The sequence below is a fragment of the Manacus candei genome, unplaced genomic scaffold, assembly GCF_025592945.1.
Source record: "Manacus candei isolate 608988 ecotype Guabito, Panama unplaced genomic scaffold, ASM2559294v1 h1tg000048l, whole genome shotgun sequence".
Lineage (NCBI taxonomy): Eukaryota > Metazoa > Chordata > Aves > Passeriformes > Pipridae > Manacus > Manacus candei.
In genome coordinates, this window is record NW_026138096.1 from 7,725,862 (window position 1) to 7,746,899 (window position 21,038).

The window sequence follows — 21,038 nt, forward strand, 5'->3', positions numbered from 1 at the left end:
GAGAGGCAGGCAGGGAGCTGCAGGCTCCGTACCTGATCCCAAACCGGAGGGTGTTACTGCAGCAGTGCCCGTCAGTAAGGGTTTGAGACAGTGGCTTCTGCCTCTCAAGGCCCGGGGCATCACTGTTCCAGAGTGCCAGAGCTGTTACACCTACACATGAAGAGGAAAAAGCAACACACCAACTAAAAGAAATTAACAAATTATAAAAGCAATGGAATGTAAAGGTAAAATTTTTATAATAACTTATTTAAAGGTATTCTTACAAAGCCTTCCTTACACGGTTTAGTATTCAAAGAATGGTCCCAATGACATCAAATTCCTTCATTTTGTTTAAAAGCAATGAGGAAAATATTTCTGCTTTACTATCTGACCTCGTTTTCCTCCCTGCAAACCCCCATATCAGAGAAACATCCATAGTACCATCTTTTGGTTTTGATTTTAGGCACAGGACTGTTCTTCAGTCCCATGGCAGAAAGTTTCCCTCAAAACCAATTAAGGAATCTTGAATTTTAGCTCGAATGCAAGGCTTGGCATACCATTTCAAGAAATGCAAACATGTAACACTTCCCCTGATTTTGACCTGTGCTATTTCTTCAAAATTATTTGACAAAAATTAACCTTCCAACAGTGTTTATAAAAACTGATTCAAAGAACAAAGCAGTTTAGTCACAAAACAGGAACAAAAGAGTTCAGGATATGGCAATGCAACATTTAAAACCTCTTTCAATTAATACCTTCTAATAAAACCAAAGTTTTTACGTGTTGGGAATAAACGGGGATTTTAATAATTCAAAAAAACTATATCTGCAATCAAATCCTGAAGAAATACCTTGGGAAAAAACCATACACTTTCATGATATAGCAAGGCTTCATTTTCAAAAGGGCTACACAGAGTTTTTGCACTATTAAAGGCAAACTAAGCTAGAACATACACAAATGACTAAATGGACGTGGTGTTTACAGAGGGTAGATGACAATGGCACAAGTCAGAATGTGCTTGTAATGCTGCCTAATCACAGGGCCAAGGACATGCACTGGGAAGAAAACTGCCAGGTGTTTTTCTGTACCGTTTTTTCCTAGTTCTAATATTTCCATCAATGCTAAATCTCGTATATTCATCTCACTGTGAGAACCCAACGCTGATGAGAGCAAAGGATTCAAAACAGCTTTGCTGACACAACACAGTGGTGATGAGATAGTCAAGAGCAGAGCTTGTACAATTGTACCAAATAATTTCAGTCTGTGAAGTCAAGTAGCCAGTTACAAACTTTATTGAAAGGAACAGACAGTCTAAATTTTGTATTAAAGTACTCCTTACGTACTCCTTCAAAAATCTGTTTCGCTTTTACTTAGTTGTTTTGAATTTAGTTTTTGCACTTTAGTATAAAGTTTCACCTTCTGTTTCATTCACAGGGGTGGTTTTACCTGTTGTTGGGCATTTCTTGCATTATCATAAAGTTGTAGTGCTTGGACTCCAAGCATTCCAAAGAAATGTTTGCCTCTGCGTTTTACCTGACATTAAGGAAAAAAAAAGATCAAGTAATTTTTTCCAAATAATTGTAAGATTTATTTTTACTAAAACACAAAATTCCTAGGGTATTGGGCCTAGACTGCAAGACAATATCCCTTTAAATCCTGACTTGCACAGCTCTGCAGGATCAAGTCACTTCTATTTTGCTGGGATGAAACACAGGAAAAAACAGTATAGAAAAAAAATCCCTAACAAAGTAGGATTTCCCCTCTCTGGTATGGGGTGTGCCTTTCCACCCACTACACTTCTCGGTGGAAGGATATTTAAGAACATGATTCTTTGATAATCATTTTCTGAGAGCACAAACAAATTGTTGTGTGTGTGGTTATAGCGAGATACACACCTGGACCATGACTGGCATTCAAGCACTTGCTCAAAAACACACAAGGCAAGCAAATCTTATTGGGACCACAGACCAAGCCATTTCTTACTCAAAAGGACTTGAGAGCTAACAACTTCTTTCAAGGATATACTATTTTAAACATCTGTTGGTTGACAAATACTATCTCAAAAAAACTATGTTTACGCCTACCTGGTTTGATTTTTAACCTACCTCCAACCTGCAAGTATTTTGGAGGGAACATTTTACATTCGTAACAATTCAAGTGTAACTGTAATGCTGAGTAATAAGTTTGGTTTGTCCTGAAGTTTACTGAACTATGCAGTTCGTTATCAGTGCAGAAGCAGCAGAAGACTGCTGTGGTTGGCTCAGTGGAATTATAAAAACAAAACAAAAAATCCCCCCCCCATGTAACCTTTACAGAATATATGTAAAACTGTGTCCTTCCCTGGTCATATTCACAACTTATCTACAAGATAGTGTTAGCAGTAGAAACTGCAGTCCATGACTATTTGCATTCAGCTCTCATCCATCTGTTCCTCTTTCTCCTCGGCTTCAACTTGTTCAGTTTTCTGCGGGGTTTCTCAGTCTTCCGAGTTTCAACAGAATCCACCCCGAGAACATGTTCAGAGCAGCATAACTGTCCATTCAACATAGAATTTAGTACTGTCCTGTCTTGGTGCTCCTTGCAGAAGGAATTTGGGCAGAAGTGGCAGAAAGAAACAGAAGGTTTGCCACAAACATCACAGTGGTGCCAAGGACACTCCCACTTCCCTGCAGTCAAAAAACAAAGAGCCCATTAGTGAGTGGGGAGTAAAACATGGCATAGTCTCTGAAAGAAGTTTTGTGTTTTAGCAGCTGAACAACACACAACTTTCCTGACAAAGCAAATGAGACAGCAACTACGGGGGCTAATCTCAACACAAAATGCTACATCCTACTTCTAAAGCTCAGTTGACAGCTGTAAGGAGCACACTTGACATACTCTCAATTTAAATACAGCAGACAGCTCCAGTTAGAAGAAAGTATTCAGGCTTTACACAATATTTTACAGAACTTGCAGGCTGGTAGAGCACCCAAACATCTGCTCAACTGCTGCCTATTACAGCACTCACCTGTCTGTTGCCAGTTTTGCTCAGGGATGGCTGGTGTGCTTCACCTACGGCTGCTCTTTTGGCCCAGCATGCTTTACCCAATCCTTGTTTTACTTGTTTCTGGGATAACAGGCTTTCCCTGCTTCCCTTCTTCATATCCCACCTGACATGGCTGTTTGGAACCAGGTAACTCCTGTGATATCTAAAAATGCAAACTGACTGCTGCTCCTAATTTTCCTACTCGCCTCCTTCAGAAGCTGCTGTTATTCCTCTGGCTTGAGTTCAAAGGGCTTCATGGATTTCTCAGATATAAAACAACTTTCCTGTGACAGTGATGTACTCAACTACCAGGTGATGTGCTCAACTGCCTACATTTGTAAAGCAAACAGCCCATTTTAGCAGAGAGGCAGGAGGAGGCCATCATTTTGCCTTTGCATCCAAGAGAAGCTGCACCTATGCGATGCAGGAGCAAAGTTCTCTCCACACAAACCCAGTGTTTCCAAGATGACCCTCCTGACAAGGTTTGAATGCAATAAATGAGGTACCTGCACAAGTTATTTATACAAGTGTAAGAGGTGGGCTGACTCACCAAAAGGACGTTTCACCAAACCAAGACAGGAGAGATGATAAGCTTTAGTACAAGATTTCCTGTCACACAGTACCAGCTGGCCTCCATCCCCACAACGGAAACAATCATCTTCAGATTCCTTCTTCCCTTCATTTTTCATTCTGCGTCTCCGTGTTCTTTTTTTGGTCTTTTTGCCTTTTTCTTCTGAGGCATTAGTGGAAGAATTCTAAAAGATGCAAATCTGTTAATGCCAGTTTTGCAAAGCAAAAATATAACACACCTTAGACAAGCTGTTGGCACACCTGACAGGCTCTGCACACAGCCAAAAACTTGACTTGGGGCAGACCTGTCCAGTGCCTCACCATACTGATCTGTGTTGGCAAAACCCCCTCACTGACCCTTGTGAAAAGTCATCCTAAAACCAGATCTTGTCCCTACAGTACCTTCCCTACTGGAAACCCCCTTCACTTTCTTGTCACTGACAAAAGGTCTTCCAATTTCCAGTCTGATCTACTTGTGGCTAATTTACCCCCATTTTGTACTTGCACCACCAATCACTTCAATACCCATTTTTCTCTTCCAGTTGTGAATATTACTGCTGGAATTACCAAAACCTGCCTCTATTTCTCTTTGAGGAACAGACAGCAGAACTTCAGGAACTGTAGCTGTGCCTGTAATGATAGAAAGAATTTTCCAAACCTTATCTCTATTTCAATCTGACATTCTGTTGCTTGCACTTCACCAATTATGTAAAATTCTGGATGTTTTTTCAACATCCCTACCATCATTCCCCTCCCTCTTACCCCAGTAATCATTACCTACTTTCTTTAAAATAGTCCATTCTATCTACCAATGCAGACAGCTCTGCAAAACTGAACTGTAATATTTCATTTTTTCATGGCTGTCCGTGTAAATGGATCACAAGCTTATGTGAAACTTCCCCTAAGCCTATCTCTAAACAAAAAAAACAACTGTGTAAACTCTGGAGATTTTCAGTCCACCCTCTGAAGTGGCTGGTACTGAGCAGTGTGAAGGGCTACAGGAAGGTGCAGCTTTTGAACATCCACAGGTGGTACTTGTGCCTTCCTTTGCACTCCTATTCCAGTCCTTCAGGAAGCCCCATCAATTGCTGGATTACAGGTTTTAAACTAACCTGGCAGGAATCATACAGATAATTTCTTGACATAATTTGATATAATTTTTTCCTCATTCAAAACTCACATTTTTTATTCTTCAGTTCAACTGATTTTTCTTTAATGAATCTTAAAGTAATAATATTTTAAGGTTTAGATGGGAGAAATATAAACTGCAATGTCAGAATAATCTCACTGACTATAGTTAGGTGCATTCTTAGTCAGTTCAAAGCTCCTACAACTCTTCCCCTCCTCATGTTTCAAATGGGAGTGGGGAGGTTATTCCTTCTGAAATCTCCTTTTTTTTAAATATGCTTTTGATTTCAGAAACTACTGTCAGTAGCTAGCAGTATTTCTTATTCAGGACCCAAAGTAATTAATTTCTCATAGGAGAAAGTGGTAGAAAATATTTTGGGCTGTTCCCAAAACCAGTTATCACCTACTGTACTGTTACAGCATGAAGTGTATTCTTCAGCATCAAGGTTATGCTTGGCAAAACTATGTTTCCATCTTCCCAGCAAGGGAAACAACAAGCTTTGAACTCAGAGGACAGAAAGCATCTGTTCATGCATCATCACCCCTTATCACAACATAAAACTGGTCCACTCACTCATACCCCAAAAGAAAAACCCAGGGTATGAGACAAGACTGTCAGAATCTCTTGATGTATTACTTGCCTTTGGTCTGTCCCCAAGAAATCCACTGCAGTTTGGGGCACCGCATTTGCAGACTGTTTTTTCATTGCCCAGACAGTCAAGGTTGTAATTAAAAGTCAGCTCCGTCCCTGAGTGAGAAAAGACAAACCCTTTCATTGTGAAGGACAAGGTAACAAATTCTATCAAAATTATTACAAACAAATGCAGCTTTCCTTATCTGTCTGCTGGTTTGGGACTTGATGTATTGTCAGGGGATTTTCCTCCCCTTTACTGCTCATAAGCACCGACAATGATTAACGAGATGCCCACACAGCACGATGGGCAATTACATTTTAAAATAAATTGGTTTGACTTCACAAATCAGTGCATTTGGTTTACACACTTGTTATATAGATTATCTATCTATCTATCTATCTATCTATCTATCTATCTATCTATCTATCTATCTATCCATCCTTCCAGCTAGATATAGTTATAGATAGATATATGTGTGTGTGAGCATGTGTGTACGCAAACCAGAACATACCTACTTTTAAGCAGTCTCCTACATCCACGCCTTAAGTTTATTATCTTCATGTGAAAAGATGCAAAATACTGTTTGAGATCTCCAAAACAAAAGCTAGGCTCTACAACACAAAGTGAGTGTAAGGATACTAACTTACTAAGGTCACTTGCCCTTTCTAGAAGGAAGCAATAAAAAGCAACCATGGGACTCACTATTAAGAAACACTGAAGTAAAAGGCAGGTTACGAAGCAGCTCTCTGACTGCTGAGTTGTCTATAAAAATATTTGCACTGAATCAGTGCAAAACCACGACTGTCCCACCCATAAGTGCAGAATAGGTTTAACTTAAGGAATGAAACCAAACCCAAGAGAAGCTGACATACCTGCAGGAATATCACACACAGCAAACAGCCCGACACGAGTGTCTCCATTCACTGTCCACTTTAGAGTCTCACAATTTGGTTGGCAGCTGTGATTCATAAACCGAGAGTAGTTTCCTTTGGGGCCAGCGTCAATAATACGGTCCTGGAGGAGATCAGACCAGCAACAGAATGAATGTTTTTTCTCTCCCCCTCACAAAAAAAATAAACCCGTACATGATTTCAGTAGCTGCATTCAGAACAAACAGGGTGTTGCTACCCAGAGCACAAAAGACGATCGATGGTACATGTTGTATTGAAAACTGTAGTGTCCCATGTGGCCTGGAATGTGACACTCCCAAAGCAATACTTGTGCTCTAGCTCACGTTTTCCCAGCACCCATCGCAGCCACATGGCAGGATAAGTGTTCTTGTGAGCACTGTGCTGGTTAAGGAACCCCCTCCCTCAGGAAGCCTCAAAACTCAAACTGAGTCCATTTCTCTTTTACTTTGCGTTCACAAAGCTGTGAGGCATTTACAAATACTATGCTTTATGGCATTTACCAAGTCACTGCATGATTACTTGCAGAGATTATCAGTCTCACACCAGCTTTTTTTCCCCAAATCAGCCTAGTTAAAACAAGCTCTTGGCAAACTAAAAAAATCCCATCCCCACACACAACTATCTCCACTGAACATACCAGACATTAACAAAATAAAATCTTGAAATAGCCAGAACTGTGTTTCTCTGCAGAGCTGCTTAAGAGGGATTTGCTAATTAATGAAATATTATTATAGTTTCCCTCTAACTCATTTTTATAATGCACATGCATGACTGCCATGCCTATGTGCACACACACCCAGCCACTCCAACTGCACGGGCAGCTCGACCCACAATTAGTATTTATTAATTACAGCAAGAGTCAAATACATTCTCAGTTCAGATATGTAACACACTGATGTGTGTCAATTTAGTAGAGGGGTGAGAAACTTTTAAGTGTTCAGAGAAATGTGGTTTCATCATTCCTTGGTGATAATTCCAGTAACAGGAACTCCTCAGTCACAGGTTTAATGAAAACAGTAGCTCTGGAAATACAGAGCAGGACAGTCTTGGGCAAAAGAATAGTGGTTGGGACTGAAAGAAATGCAGTACTGGCAGCCAACTCTTGTTTTTCTCCTATGTAGCCTTTTTGGGGGGGGGGACTGAAGCAATACAATATATGTAATCAATACCTCCTACTGTCCAGGTTCTCTGCTTTCTTCTCCTCAGAAAAAAATACTCAGAGGTGGGCACAGAACCACAGGTGCTGCATTAATTCGGTGTGTTAATTAATCTGCTGCAACATTTTGCTGCAGAATTAATTTGTGGAGTACTGGCTGGCTACTAATGCAGAGAGTGCTTTCAGAAAGAGAGTTTCTACAAAAGCACACACCTAGTTTTGTTATAAACTAAGAAATGGACAGAAAGGTCCAAAAAATATTAAATGCTCAATATAAGACACAGCCTCACAATTCTATTTCACATTCTCTCAAGTGAGAATTTTATGTTCTGTTGTTGAAATTTTACTAAAAGGACTGCTAACAGTAATTCTTTCAACTGTATCACTACTATTCCCCAACACTTCATTTTGAGACTAGGCAGGTAAATACTTTGCTGCATCTGATTTCAAGCAACAAAGCAAAACTTATAGACCTTAATATTTACTTTATTACATAACACAGAACTAATGAGATGCATTATATACATATAGAATGCAGAGAACAGGCACAGAAGATACAATGCTATGAATACAGGAAACTGTGGAACATCAAAGGCAGCAGAGAGCCCTACCAATGTGATCAACAGGAGGAAAAGGGATCAAAATAATAACTAAATAATGGCAAAAAAGTGTCAAATACTCTACCTTATCAATAGTAAGCATATAGAAGTGGGTAATGTCATTTTCATGTGCATATTTGATTCTTGCCATACATTCCTCTTCATCAATCAGCTCTCCCACATACTCGTTCACAAACTCTCCCTGGAAGATACCAAGTATCACTAGTAAAGTATATACCAAACCCACAGAGAGCATCCCAAGTCACCGACTCTCCGCTGGGGCAAGAACAATTCATACCTTTTTGATGTCCCTCTTGGCGACCAGACCCCACCCTTTCCCGTCGGTTTTGATGATCTTGGTCTCGGGGTACTGGCGCTTTGTAAAGCACTGGTTTTGGCACCTCTCTCCCGCTGGACAGACCTGGGGGTGGCACTCGTACATCAGCATCCGGTTGAGGCACTCGGAATCAAAGCCACAAGGGTTTTCATCTGTGGGTTTGCAGTTGCACTTGGGAATCTCAGATATGTCAGCAGTGTATATCTGCACTTTACCGCAAGGTTTATTCACCTGAAAAAAATACATTAAAATAGTTCATGTATCACTTCAGAACATTTGAATTTGTTGTAAGAGTTATTAAAGTGGTTACTAATTTGTTTTTGCCACACTAGGTGTTCCAATGGAAGCAAAATTTCACCGCAGCAGGACTGTAAAAGCACAATTACCAGCACAGCATCACAACCTGTCCCCAGCTCACAGCTCAGCTTTTCCTCTCCAGTGCTGCCTGAGCCCTTTGAGTATCCAGTGTAATTTCCTCAAACTTTACCTTAATATGCTTGTATGGTGGAGGTTTGCGTTCACTCTCCTGGGTTTCTTTGGCTTCTCGCTGTAGCTTTATTTCTCGAAATCGAGCTTCAGCTTCTTGCAAAGCTGAAAAAGATTGTCACATCAACACAAATGCCAGAAAGGGGATTACGCTCCCCGGGTTGACTTGCTCATTCTCACGTGTGTTAAACAAATAACTGTCTGCTTCCTAGTCTCATCACTCAATTTTCTTACAAACAACGCTTCTGAGATGTTAATGCTCTCAACAGATGTACAAATTTTACTCTTTCAGTCTCCCAGTTACACTTTTTCCTTTCCAGAAAGCAAAAATCATCGGAAATGATTCCAATTAGACCCTAGTCTTTTAAAAGCCATGAAAATAATGTTTTCATTCAAAGATAGTAATAGTGGCTGCTGCCCAGGACACCACAACAATTTCCTTAATTCAATATTGTAAAACAACTGTACGAAAGCAGACCCCAAGGCTATGTGTGAAGAAAGCAAAGCATGCATATCCCTAGACTATTTTTGTTTACTTTTAGCTATGTACCATTTTTGAAGACTTTTCCAATTCCTTTGATCCCTTGGTATCTACTCCCTCTGTCTCCCTCCATGTAAGGGAACACCCGTGCTTGGTGCGTCCAATAGTAATCCTTAGAACCAAAGAAAAACACAGGAAATTCTCCGATTTCATGCTTCATTTTCTGGATATTTGGGGGAACGTTTTTCGGATGGCAAACTTCTGCAGGCCACCATCTAGCACAGAAGTACAAATAAAAAAATACAGCATTTTAGTCAAGCTCTTTCTGCATGAGACAGTTTAGTAAAATCACTCTAAAGAGCAGTAACTGCATATTATTTCCAGGATCTAAGAGGATTTAAAATCCTTTGCTCCCTTCACTCACTAGGCAGTGAGAGAAGACTAGGAAAGGAAAGCCTGACACTCAGATCTGTGGGACTTTGGCCTTCCTGAAAGTCAAGGAAACACATCGGGTTCCTCCTGTCTGGGTGGCAAAACCATCATCTTTACAAGGCCTGCAATCTCTGTAATTGTCAAAGATCAAGAGAAGGTTGATAATAGCTATTAATGTTTCTAGGACAACTCCCACCCACCTCTACCTCACTCAAATCTCAATGAACTGTGAAACACTGACAACCTGAGTGACTGATCTCCCAGCCTGGGAGGTGGTAATTTAGCCAATTACAAGTTATAACAATTTATTTGAAGAGATCTCTGAAACAAAAGGGGTTGAAAGCTCATACACTGGAATCAGATATCATAAGGCTCAAGGAGTCCTGTATGGGTAATGCCCTAGCTGAGAGCAACAGCAAAGCTGCAAGTCTTTGAACTTGAAGCTTGCAAGGTCTCCAGCTCAGAGAGGAGTGAGGAATCAGTGTGCAGCAAGGCTGGTCTGCAGGAGAAACCGACTGTATGATCCTTACTTAAACATGCCAGTACTGTAAAACAACATAAAATTCCTTCATCAGACCTGTAATTTCCCAGTTTAACCCAAATAATATCCTGGAAATGGAGCTTCTTGCCCGCCCTGCAGTCGTTGCAGTACCAGCTCCCATCTGGCATTTCAATGTTTAAGCAGTCGGGATGAAAGGCTGCTGGACATGACTCGCAGCACAACAAGCTTCCACCTTCACAGAGAGAAAAAAAAAAGGAAAACAAAAAGTTTGAAAGACATCAAGACCAAAATAAAAGTCTGCATAAAACCAGTGTGATGAACATGTGGGTAGGTTCACTCATAAAATAAATGGTTAAAACGTAACAAATACATCTCTCTTAGTTGTGTACAAATGCCAAAAAGTCCTGATTTGAATGCCTGGCAGACTGGGGTTAGTAACACATGCAAAATAACAAGCAAGCTGGTGATAAAAAAGCCAGAATAATGCACCACATATTATAATTACTTTGCTTTACTTTAATGACTACAATATGTTTAACACAGTTTAATATATATTAACATTTCAATGTGAGAAAAATTTTAACCACAACAGACTTCTCTTATATTTGGTTTTTTTTTTCCCCTGGGGGAAAGAGAATGAGGTTGTTAGTTTGTTCCACGAATTATCAAGTGGAAAGTTAGCTGGAGCTTAAAAGCTGCTATGATGCTTGTTAATTTGTTAACAAATCAGGTAAACTTTCGCTGCTACAAGTTTAATCAGCACTACGCACTCTGTGGTTCTCAATAAGGAACAGATTTATTGTACAACATAAAACAAAACACCCTTAATTAGCAGCACTCCCAGCAACAACTAATACCGATTCAATTTGCTGCCTGATGCTAAACTAAAAGCAACACTTAAAATATTTATGGCGTAATATTACATATTAGCAATAAAGAAACACAAAAAGCTTCAGTACATTGAACACAGGGGAAAGAACAGAGAAATACTCATTATGTGTCTCTCACACAGAATTAAACCAAGCTTCTAGTTGCTGGATAAATTCCAAGTAAAACTATTCTTTAATCAATCATTTCCGCAAAAAAAAAAGATACTTGAAAACCTGAAGCAGCACAAGCCAGCCTGACATTATACCAAAACCTCACAAAACCCCACTTAATATGCCACACTTCTAATAATTTTGTACAAACGGATCAATAAAGTAAGATTTAAAACGTTTTGAGGCCGCATTTACGACACGGAGTTCTGCGTGAGTTTTACCTTTGGAACACACAAAGCACCAGCTGACATTGACATGGGCATGGTGGCTTTTCCCCTTCATGGCAGTGAAATGGTTGGTGCAGACAATGCTGTTGGAGGCGATGACGGCGCATCCCGCGGCAATGCAAACGTCTCCAGCGTGGTACGCAACGGGACAGCGGACACAGCGCATCATCTTCCCTGGCAAAGCACGACACTGACACGTTACTTTCCAACAGAACTGGCTGTTTGAGCTAAAAACGCCCGAGACAGCCAATGCACACACAAATACACGCTCGTTATGTTCCCAAAGCCCACATATTTGCGTTTAGCGACAATGCCGAATTGATAAAGGTTTTTTAAAGCACTATAATGTTTAAATGTGAAGATTTCTAACTATGGACATCATTAACTATGACAAGCTTTCTTCAGTCATGTAATTTTGTCTACAGTTGTTGCCCAAAGCTAAAAGCCTGCACGGAATCAAATGTCTCCATGCTCATCGAGCCTTGCTGCAGTGTTCTTACATTCTCAGGTCCTGCCCTCACTGCCTGCCCTCTTTCCCATCATCAATGCATTCTAGATTTCATTCTCTCTTGAGAACAAAACATGGTTAACTATGGATAACTGAAAGCTAGTTTAAAAAAAAAAAAAAGAGTACGAACAAAGTAAATACTAATGCTGACTAAAAATTATTCTATTATTATTTTTTTAAAAATTCTGAGTCAATCAATAGTCCATTTACACCTAAAATAATTGCAGCTAGCAGCTCTTAAATGGACAGATTCCTTACCTTAACATACCACAAACAGAATTAATTCATCAGTTATAAAAATGTAAAATTAAACTACCTTTTGAAATTCGTGGATGTGAGGGGTTACTGACATGACAACTGAGGCAGCTGTGGAGAGGACATCGAAACCCCCTGTTCTCAAACACAGTAAGATGAAATTTTTTCACACAAGCTTCATGGTAGAATTTTCCACAGTGAGATACGACACAGCGTTTCACATCTGCCTTTCTCTCCTTACACACAAAACAGGTGTGCACACCTAATGGCAAAATAATAAACAGAATGTAACTAATTTTTCATGCAAACACGTGAATTTAAAATGCTTCTCTTGTGCTTTTATGTTATGCACGAGGGAGTTGCTTCTGTTTTGTGCAGTTAAAAGTGTACGCAACATCCAAAGCCTCACCCATCTGCTTTTACGTTCTTATTTATGAGCCTCAGTACACCAGGACAACTGTGAATTTTTATTTTTTAATTTTTTTTTTTTAAACCAGTGAAACAGAATGATGGGTTGTCTCTGATCCTGTGAAATCTGAGGCAGCACCACAAGCCAAAGACAAGCATCCTCCAGTCTTCTCTCTGGATCACTTGGAACAGCTTTATTTTGAAGCAGCCTTGTTCCAACAAGATTTTACTGCATGTACTGAAATGGGCTTATGAGCAAGAACGCAAATCATTTACATAAAGTTTCGAGATTAAGAACTTCCAAGCAGTTACTACAGGATTAAAAGCAAATGAAATTAATAGCAATTAAGGTCATCTTTTAATGGGAAAAGCAAAAGACTGATATAGACACACAAAGGACTAAACAAGGACTTAAAACGTTTCACGTGCTGCTCTTTTTTCTAGCATTTCTTAAGTCTTTGTGACAGACTTTAAATCTCATCTGTAATTGTACTCAGAGAACAAATAATTTGCAGTTATTAAGGCAATTGAATTCAGACTAAAATCAGCCAACTTGCAAGAGAGTTCTCACCAAAACCAGCGTGAACTTTCTAAAAGATGGCACACTTAGTGGTACTCTGTGAACTCCCACCCTGTCAGGTCCCAAAGGATAAGTAAGGGTTCTCCAAAGATACATACTCTGTCCAGGAGGGTGTCCTAGAACAATGTATGGGAAAACTACAACTTTTTTTTTTAAATTAATAGAAAGGGACAAACTTGCCTGATGTACATTCACTACAAATGAATTTTCCTGCTGGTCTTCCAGAGAGCCCAAGGCAGCTTACATGAAAAGCTCGATAGCAAAGTCCTTCACACAGTAGGAGATCACCTGTTTTTTCACACAGCTTTTACAACACAAAGGCATTGAATGTTAAAGAAAAGTTCATATGTGGAAAAAACTGATTTCTTTATTCCATTTCATATACTGCTCCTCAAAATCTCTTTTCCCATTGTTGAAATCAAATTTAACAAGTGAAAGACAGTTTTACGACCATCACCACATGCCCTGACTTCAAGTTGAAACAGGTAAAAGAATCATTAAACCACTAGAAATATCACCTTCCAGAACCATAGCTCAATACAAAATACAACTTGACAGAAAAAAGGAATAGGGAAAAAAAAAGCCTTAAGAAATATTCCCTGAGCACACTGATGCATCTGAGCAGGGTTATAAAGCATCCTTATTTTCCTTTTCCTTGGCAAAAAGAAATTAATCTAGTTGGCACAACGATACTTCTATGTCTGAGTGGTTAGCAATGACACATGCACAACTAAAAATGAACTGAACAACAGTGCTGTCAGAATTTAGGGATTACCCAGCATTTAAAGATAGATATAACCTCATCATCACTATGTACAAGAAATGGAAATGTAACTGCTTGCCCAGTCTCATGGAAACAAATCTGATCTGCCTACTTGGACTGTGTTACCATTTCATAATCTAAGAACTCTTCCAGAGTAGTCTGAAAAAGCTTTTTGCTTTCAGCTGCCACCTGCATGCTGTGATCAGTGCATCACTGCCATCTCTGCTGCACACAAAGCACAAACCCCACCAGGTTTGAATTTCTCCTCTTTACTAAGAGAGGAGTGAGCAACTCTTCTGAATCATCACTGGTCACCTGGCAACACTCATTTGCTTATTCTGAGGTACAAATCATGCTTATCTTACAGATCTGGAAGCTCAAGCAGAGAGGCTAAGTCACTTACTGGAGGTGAAGAAAAAAAATAATTAGGTACTAAGAACTCCATTTACTGGCATGGCAACCTCATCACTAACAGACATCTCAGACACACATTATAATCCTGCTTCTGGCCTCACATGGTTATTTCAATATTTAAAAACACCTTTCCGTCTTGCTGCCCCAGCTAACGTCTCTCACCTGACACACATATTCTTTTTTTGTTCCTGCTCCTCGCTCAGATTTTTTGGATGATATAGACACTTCAGTCTGAGTTTCATCAGCACTTTCATAGGGAGACTCTGAGCGCTCATCTCCTTGGCCATCGGAGATCTGAAGATTAAACACAGGTGTTAGAGAAAGCAGCCATGAATGGTCATTTCTGCACAGAATATCAACTGATGGAAGCAAACAGACTGCAATTCAGACTAGGAGATTCAGGCACACTCTTTCGGTTTTGTTTCCCCCACCTTCAAGAAAAACTTTATTAAAAACCAGAATATGCACTTGTGGAAGTCTCAGCAAAAGGACTATGTAACAACCACCCTCACCAGCAACTCAACAGCAGCCAAAACAGAACACCAGAACTTTGTTATATGGCATTTTATTTATACTCAGTTCTGTAATACAGTTAGCAATAAGTGCCTAGCCAGTAACATAAGGATATCTTCAAATCCCTCGACTGAAGTTTGAGTATGTGGTTTATGAGAGAGTAACAGTCAGTTTTAAAAAAGAAACTTGGTAAACTTCAAGCAGTGTATGAAAGTCTCTGACTCAAATATTCTCTGAAGAAGTGGGAATAGTATATAGAAGAGAGGAAGAAAGAAACAAGCAGCTCTCGATATGTTTAAGGAATGTTACAGTCCACAATGAATTCAAAATACTACGAAAGATAGGATCAATCTTATATAACAGATCTAGATGTATAAAATATGGAGGATTTTTAAAAGTAGTCATAATTTACTTTAAAAATTTTACTTGATAAAAAAAACAACCCAAGTAACATATTTAAAGAAAAATACAGGGCAGTTTTCAGTTCAATAGAATTTAAGGAGGGAATGGACAACCAAGTGATTCATCTCATCTCACATTACACCAGAAGATGCAGAATTTCTTGCTGTTGCCCCCAGATGGTACTCAGCAAGTTGTGCCTCACCAAGTATATTCTCCAGGAGAGCATCACAACTTAGAATTGCAAAAGAAATCTGTCACTTCTCTTTGAGCTTGTTCTAATGGTTATTCACACATACCATCGAAAGCACTGCCTCCTGTCCTTTTGGGTTGTCTAACTGCAACTCTCAGTTGATGATGCCTTCTCCAGGTATTTCAGCTATATTAAAAGTCCTTTGGAAGCAGACATTTTCCTCCTGTGGAAGCATGCTGCCATCAAACTGGTTTCAATCCTTTTTGGTCCACCCTCTAATTTTCTCCCTAGAGGATTTTAGTGTTTTTTTCCTAAACCTTATCTATACTTCAAAAGGGTTGTTGAAAAATCAGGCATGACAACTGGAGGCAATAGCCCATTTTAAGTCTTCTAAGTCCAGTATCCAAATCAAGCCACCATGCTACTACTCTTCTCCACTTCTGTTCTGCTATGCAAGGATCTCCCTAAGTCTTTTCAACACAGCACTGAAAGTCACTCTAAACAGCTGTGCTACCCAAGAGATCATTTTGCCAATGGCCATTTGTCAGGACAGAGACACCCCACTTTATATGAAGAATTTGCTTTTGTCTTTTCAGACACAGAATCTCATCTTTAACCACAGTAAATTAAAAAATGACCCAGCTACATGCAGGAGACAGCTACATGCAACCTGCCTATCAGACAATCCATGTAATGTGCAAATTTATTAGAAGTGATTTATTTTGACATCAGAGAGAAAAATATAAGACCGAACCAGGCCTAGAATTACTCTTTATAAAAGCCCTTTAGAAACATTGCTTTTGAGTGATTACTTCTCACTGCTGCTGCCAGTTAACATTCAACATTTGCTTGCCTTGAGCATGTCTAAAAATATTTTAAAAATTGAATCAGACTGACAGTTGTTGGTTGGTGGGGTTTTTTTTCCCCCCACATTACTTGCAAGAGTGTAAATTCATTTCCTCCATGCAAATAAATACTATCAAAGTGTTTTGTACCTACACATCACCTACGAATATTTCCACAATTGGAGTGATTTGGAGATTCTGCTTGGCCGTTTTGCAAAAAACTGCACGTAAAAATCACTGCTTTGTTCAGTCACCTGGAAATCTCTGTCCCCTGGAAGGAGCTGTGAAATAGTAAACTGCAAATGCAACCCAAGTGCAAGGCCAGGAGCAGCCAGTTCTTGCTGGGAAGGGGCAGATAAAGGATGGCAGTGTGGGAGTGCAGCAAAAACACAAACCCAGTTTCCCTTATGGTTTAAGCATACTTACACACATGCTCATTTTTGTTTAAACTATGCCCACAGAAGCATTAATTAGTGTAAGCAGTGCACTGCTCCAACGTTTTTAGTACCTCATTATGTTCCCTGTTTGAACTAGCCAGAATTAGTCATGGTTAGAAAAGAATAATAAAAAAAAATAAGCTGGAAGGTCTTAGATCTGTATTTCTTTTCTACTTCAAAAGAAAAGAGAACAAAACAAGCAGTCTTATGTTAACTTGATGCTATGGTTGTTCCCCATCTTTTACCCCCACCACAAAACACCTTAACCCTGATAAAATCCATTTGTGCAGCACACCTTGAGTTCAGACAGTCTTCCCAGCAGCAAAAGCTACAGAGCCTTGCCCCTGAGGAAGGCACTCATCTTCCCCCAGCTCACTACTTTTGAAGGCAAAGCAGAGACACAGAACACATCCAGTGACAAATATATTCAGCCAAAAGACAATGAGTCAAAGCAATGGTTTCCAAGATATTCTTTGGCTTATATACTCTGCTGAAACAAAGGATGCAGACCTCTATATGGAAAGGAAACCCTACTGACAGATGGCAGTTTTTCAGAACCCCCCCTAGATCTTGGTGACAAAATCCCAGCTATTTGTGAACCATAGGCTGACATCAATTTTCCTACAGAACAGAGATTTTACTGCCTCAGAATTAATGTGCCAGCCCTTCACTTAAATTAAATGGTTACTGAGCCAAAAAAAGGAGCAGTCCTGGCAAGAATCAAACTCTACATCACAAATGCAACCACAAAAGCCAAATTCTATCAGCCCATTCAAGATAAAACTTGGCAATTTACACCCACCTATAGACTAATGCCAGATTTCAAGCAAGGATACCAACACACAGAGCATGAACAAAACACCTTCAGTTCATCAACTGTGTGGCTACCAGGCCGAGAGTATCTTTCAAGATCTCTCCTGTATGGCTGTCAGGAGCCTCACACACTTCACAAATAAAATGCTCTATTAACCACCAGCTTTGTATTACACAGACAAGCCTGGATACCTGCTCAGGGCTGTCTCAACTCCTAAGAATCACAACATTCACAACAAGCTCAGTGATACACCTCTATGGCCTGGTGCAGGCTGCTGCTGCTGCAGGACCTGTCTCATTATCCCTGCCACTGTGACCAAAGGTTTAGCCATCACAGCCAACAGCTACAACTCATTCACAGCTCACATGCACCTCACCATCATCTCAGAGTTTTCATACCAGGTAATTTCAGGGCCCTAATAAGGGGAAGGCTAGCAGACTCCCTGTTGTAAGAAAGGGAAGCATTTCTATAGGATACTTCAAAGTTTGACCCTTATTAGTATCTTGCAGAAGGTGAAACACCCTCTGCCAGCCATCTCCCCTTGCAAATAACCCCTGTTCCATATAACCACCTTCTAGGAAGGCTCCCTCCATGAAGAGGGAATGAATTCAACACTTCAGCTCCTGAAGTTATCCCAGAACAGGCAATGGAAATATCGGGGAAGTGAAATAAGGGTCTGTCCCTTCAGGCCTGAGGAGAAGAGGCCAAGACAACCTTCACCTAATATTTCTCAGAGAGGACTTAGAGAATCTAAGACAGGTACAGCATGAGATGGTTGGGAAAACTGTATTTGTACCCCAAGCAAACTGTAGCTGCAAAACCAGGTTCCGATTCACCAAGGGGACACTGAGTTTCACAGTTAAAATACCTGCAGATTGAAACAGTCACTAAATAAAGATGATTTTACAACAAGATTGCTAGAAAGCAGTTTGTGCTGACGTGACACAGCCACCACTACAATGAGATGCAACACTTTTACGGGTTGTTAACCCAACTCTCCACAGAGGAAGGTCTAATACTTCGCATACCAGAGCCCTAATCACAGCCTTCAATACAAATCAGGACAGGTTTTGGGGGGCTTTTTTCTGTACTTGTTAAGTTACAAACGTAAACCTTTTCCTTCTGATCATGGCAGAGCCTGTCTTGTCCTTACTTTCCTAATATAATCTTCCTAGCAAAGAAAATTGCATGTAATTAATGCTTCTGATATTCAGGCCAAGGTTCAAAGTAATCAACATTTAGATTAGGGGGAAAACCTGTTAATTAGCAATTTGTAGCTATTTTATTCTGCTTTGCATTTTGAGTAATTTCTTACTTCTCATAAAGGCAAAGTACTATTTTTAAGAGTGCAAATTTAGGGGGAAAAAGGCACTTCAGATTTTTAGCAACTGTCCAGTTTCTGCCTTGAAATTGTACCCAGATTCTATCATCACCTCCACTTCTTGTTAGCAGTTACTGATGCTGCAACGTGAAAGATGCCCTTCTTCTGCTGCAGTCAGGATCATCACAAGCACCATCAAACTTTGCATTCTGCACATCAGTCAGGCTTTCCTTCCCATTTCCTTCAATTATTGAACGTCAACACTACTTTGTGAGGACTTGCCTATAGAGGCTTTCACACTTCACTGCCTGAACACTGAGCAAGGGTGGTGTTTCAGAAATCAAATGCAGCTCTTTCTACTGGAAACCGTGCACCTGCATACACAATTGAGAGAAAGGGAAGAAAATGGCCTAAAACCCCAATCATGAGCTTTGCTCTTCATTTGAGCTGGGCCAGAACTTACTTCAAGGATAGAGAGGTTCAGAATATGGTTACTGCTCACAGAACTTCCTGTCAGGTTCCCAAGGCTATCTTTCCTTTCCCAGGTGTCTCAGTCATTATTCACTACTCACACATGTAAGACTCAAAGGGAACATGTAAGGACACATTACTGCATTTTTCCCAGTTCTCCATAGCTTTATTATTGAAAAAAATACTCTGTCACTGAGTCAAACCGGGACAAAATTTTGGCATCTCTGTGAATTCTTTGTGTTTAGTATTGTATTTTCATCCTTAAAAAGAGAGCAACTGTAGCAACGGATCATTAAATAATTGGGTTTACTCATCTCAAGATATTTTGGGTACACATTTTATACTCCAATTTTTTTTGGCAATAGTGACTCAGACCCACAATGGCACAGGATTCAGCATATCAAGACTTCAAATTCCCAAAGTATTTTTAATCTTCTTTTGAACTGTATGCTAAAATTCCCTTTTCACAATAACCCAAAGAAGCGCTTAAGGGATTCTTTCAGACAAACATCAACCTATTTTTAGAGAGACTATATAACAATGCTTATAAAAGCAATCCTCAGCATTACTTCTTAACCGAATGAACATGCTTTGCATACTGCAATACTTGATGTCTAAAGCCAGATTACATCAGCAACTGCCGCTGAATACTGGGTAATTGTTTAATTGCTAAATATAAGGATGAGATTTACTTTTTTTTTTAACTGCTTCCTGAACTACTTTTCCTTGTTTTGTGTGAAAGGGACGTACAATGTGTATACAGATGCAAAGACTGTTTGTGGAATAAGGGAGTTTACATGATTACACTGAGTAAATAAGTGTTTGGTTTTGACAGAGGCTGCTGGGCAGGCTTAGAGGAGGAAATGTGTGCAACTCCATACACTTACAGTAAGAGTTAAGACACTAGAGTATTAAAAGGAATTAAATTGAGTCAGCTATGTGGATTTTCTAAGTTTATATTCTTAATTTTTCCTTTTGACTGAAGCTGTTTAAAACGATTAAGGGGGGTGGGGGTAGGCAGGAAGACGATTTGACAGAAGATTCTGTACACATACTGCGTGTACAAAATCACTTCTCAAATGCTTTTCCTGCCGCAAGACTTCCCTCAGCTGCAACACTGAGCTTCAGTTACCTTCACAGGTCACTGCACCAGCAATTAAAGCACTCAAAGGTGAAAGGAAAAGCACCAACACAGGGAAGCATTTCTCACAGTACATCTAAATATTGAATTCAAGTCTACAACAACTTTTTAAGCATTTTTCACAACCAGGTACCTGATTCCAGTCTCAGCCACAGACCTCAGCAGAAATGCGAGCCAATTCTTCATTCCCTCTGGCTTTTCACAAAAAAAAAAAAAAAGGGAGAAAAAAAAAAGCTGGATGCAGGCTGACGTACACTCAGCTTGCATATTTCTAGAATCACGTGGGTGAACTTTGCAAACAGTATCGTTACTTCCCCATCTGGATGGTTAAAATGTCACTTATTAAAAAAAAAAAAAAAAAAAAAAGAGGTACTGACATATTCTCAGCTGGCATCCAATCACACTGATAACATGGTACAGGAAAGGACAGCCTGGAATTTAAAAATGCAAATGATGTTGTGGTTCGAA

At 39.8% G+C, this 21,038-nt stretch overlaps 1 protein-coding gene and 1 non-coding gene across 6 annotated transcripts in view; both read right to left on the reverse strand.

Moving 5' to 3' along the window:
* Positions 1-212: 212 nt before the first annotated feature.
* The window catches only part of NSD2 (nuclear receptor binding SET domain protein 2), a 74,287-nt gene continuing 53,461 nt past the window's right edge, over positions 213-21,038 (reverse strand). For 3 of the 5 annotated variants that reach the window (XM_051798541.1, XM_051798539.1, XM_051798540.1), the window contains 13 exons: positions 14,599-14,730; positions 13,440-13,563; positions 12,333-12,533; positions 11,503-11,682; positions 10,317-10,473; positions 9,377-9,582; positions 8,828-8,931; positions 8,302-8,571; positions 8,089-8,205; positions 6,210-6,351; positions 5,344-5,450; positions 3,555-3,759; positions 213-2,645 (listed from right to left, as the gene is read on the reverse strand). In XM_051798541.1, the coding sequence (XP_051654501.1) occupies positions 2,380-2,645; positions 3,555-3,759; positions 5,344-5,450; positions 6,210-6,351; positions 8,089-8,205; positions 8,302-8,571; positions 8,828-8,931; positions 9,377-9,582; positions 10,317-10,473; positions 11,503-11,682; positions 12,333-12,533; positions 13,440-13,563; positions 14,599-14,730 (2,211 nt within the window). In that variant the 3' untranslated portion in view covers positions 213-2,379. Of the gene's footprint in view, positions 2,646-3,554; positions 3,760-5,343; positions 5,451-6,209; positions 6,352-8,088; positions 8,206-8,301; positions 8,572-8,827; positions 8,932-9,376; positions 10,474-11,502; positions 11,683-12,332; positions 12,534-13,439; positions 13,564-14,598; positions 14,731-21,038 lie in introns of those variants that run through there. The other 2 variants (XM_051798542.1, XR_007906472.1) reach the window with 2 other exon arrangements.
* Positions 6,495-6,625, reverse strand: LOC127476151 (small Cajal body-specific RNA 23). Its single transcript, XR_007906487.1, has one exon. It is a non-coding gene; the product is annotated as a small Cajal body-specific RNA 23 (non-coding RNA).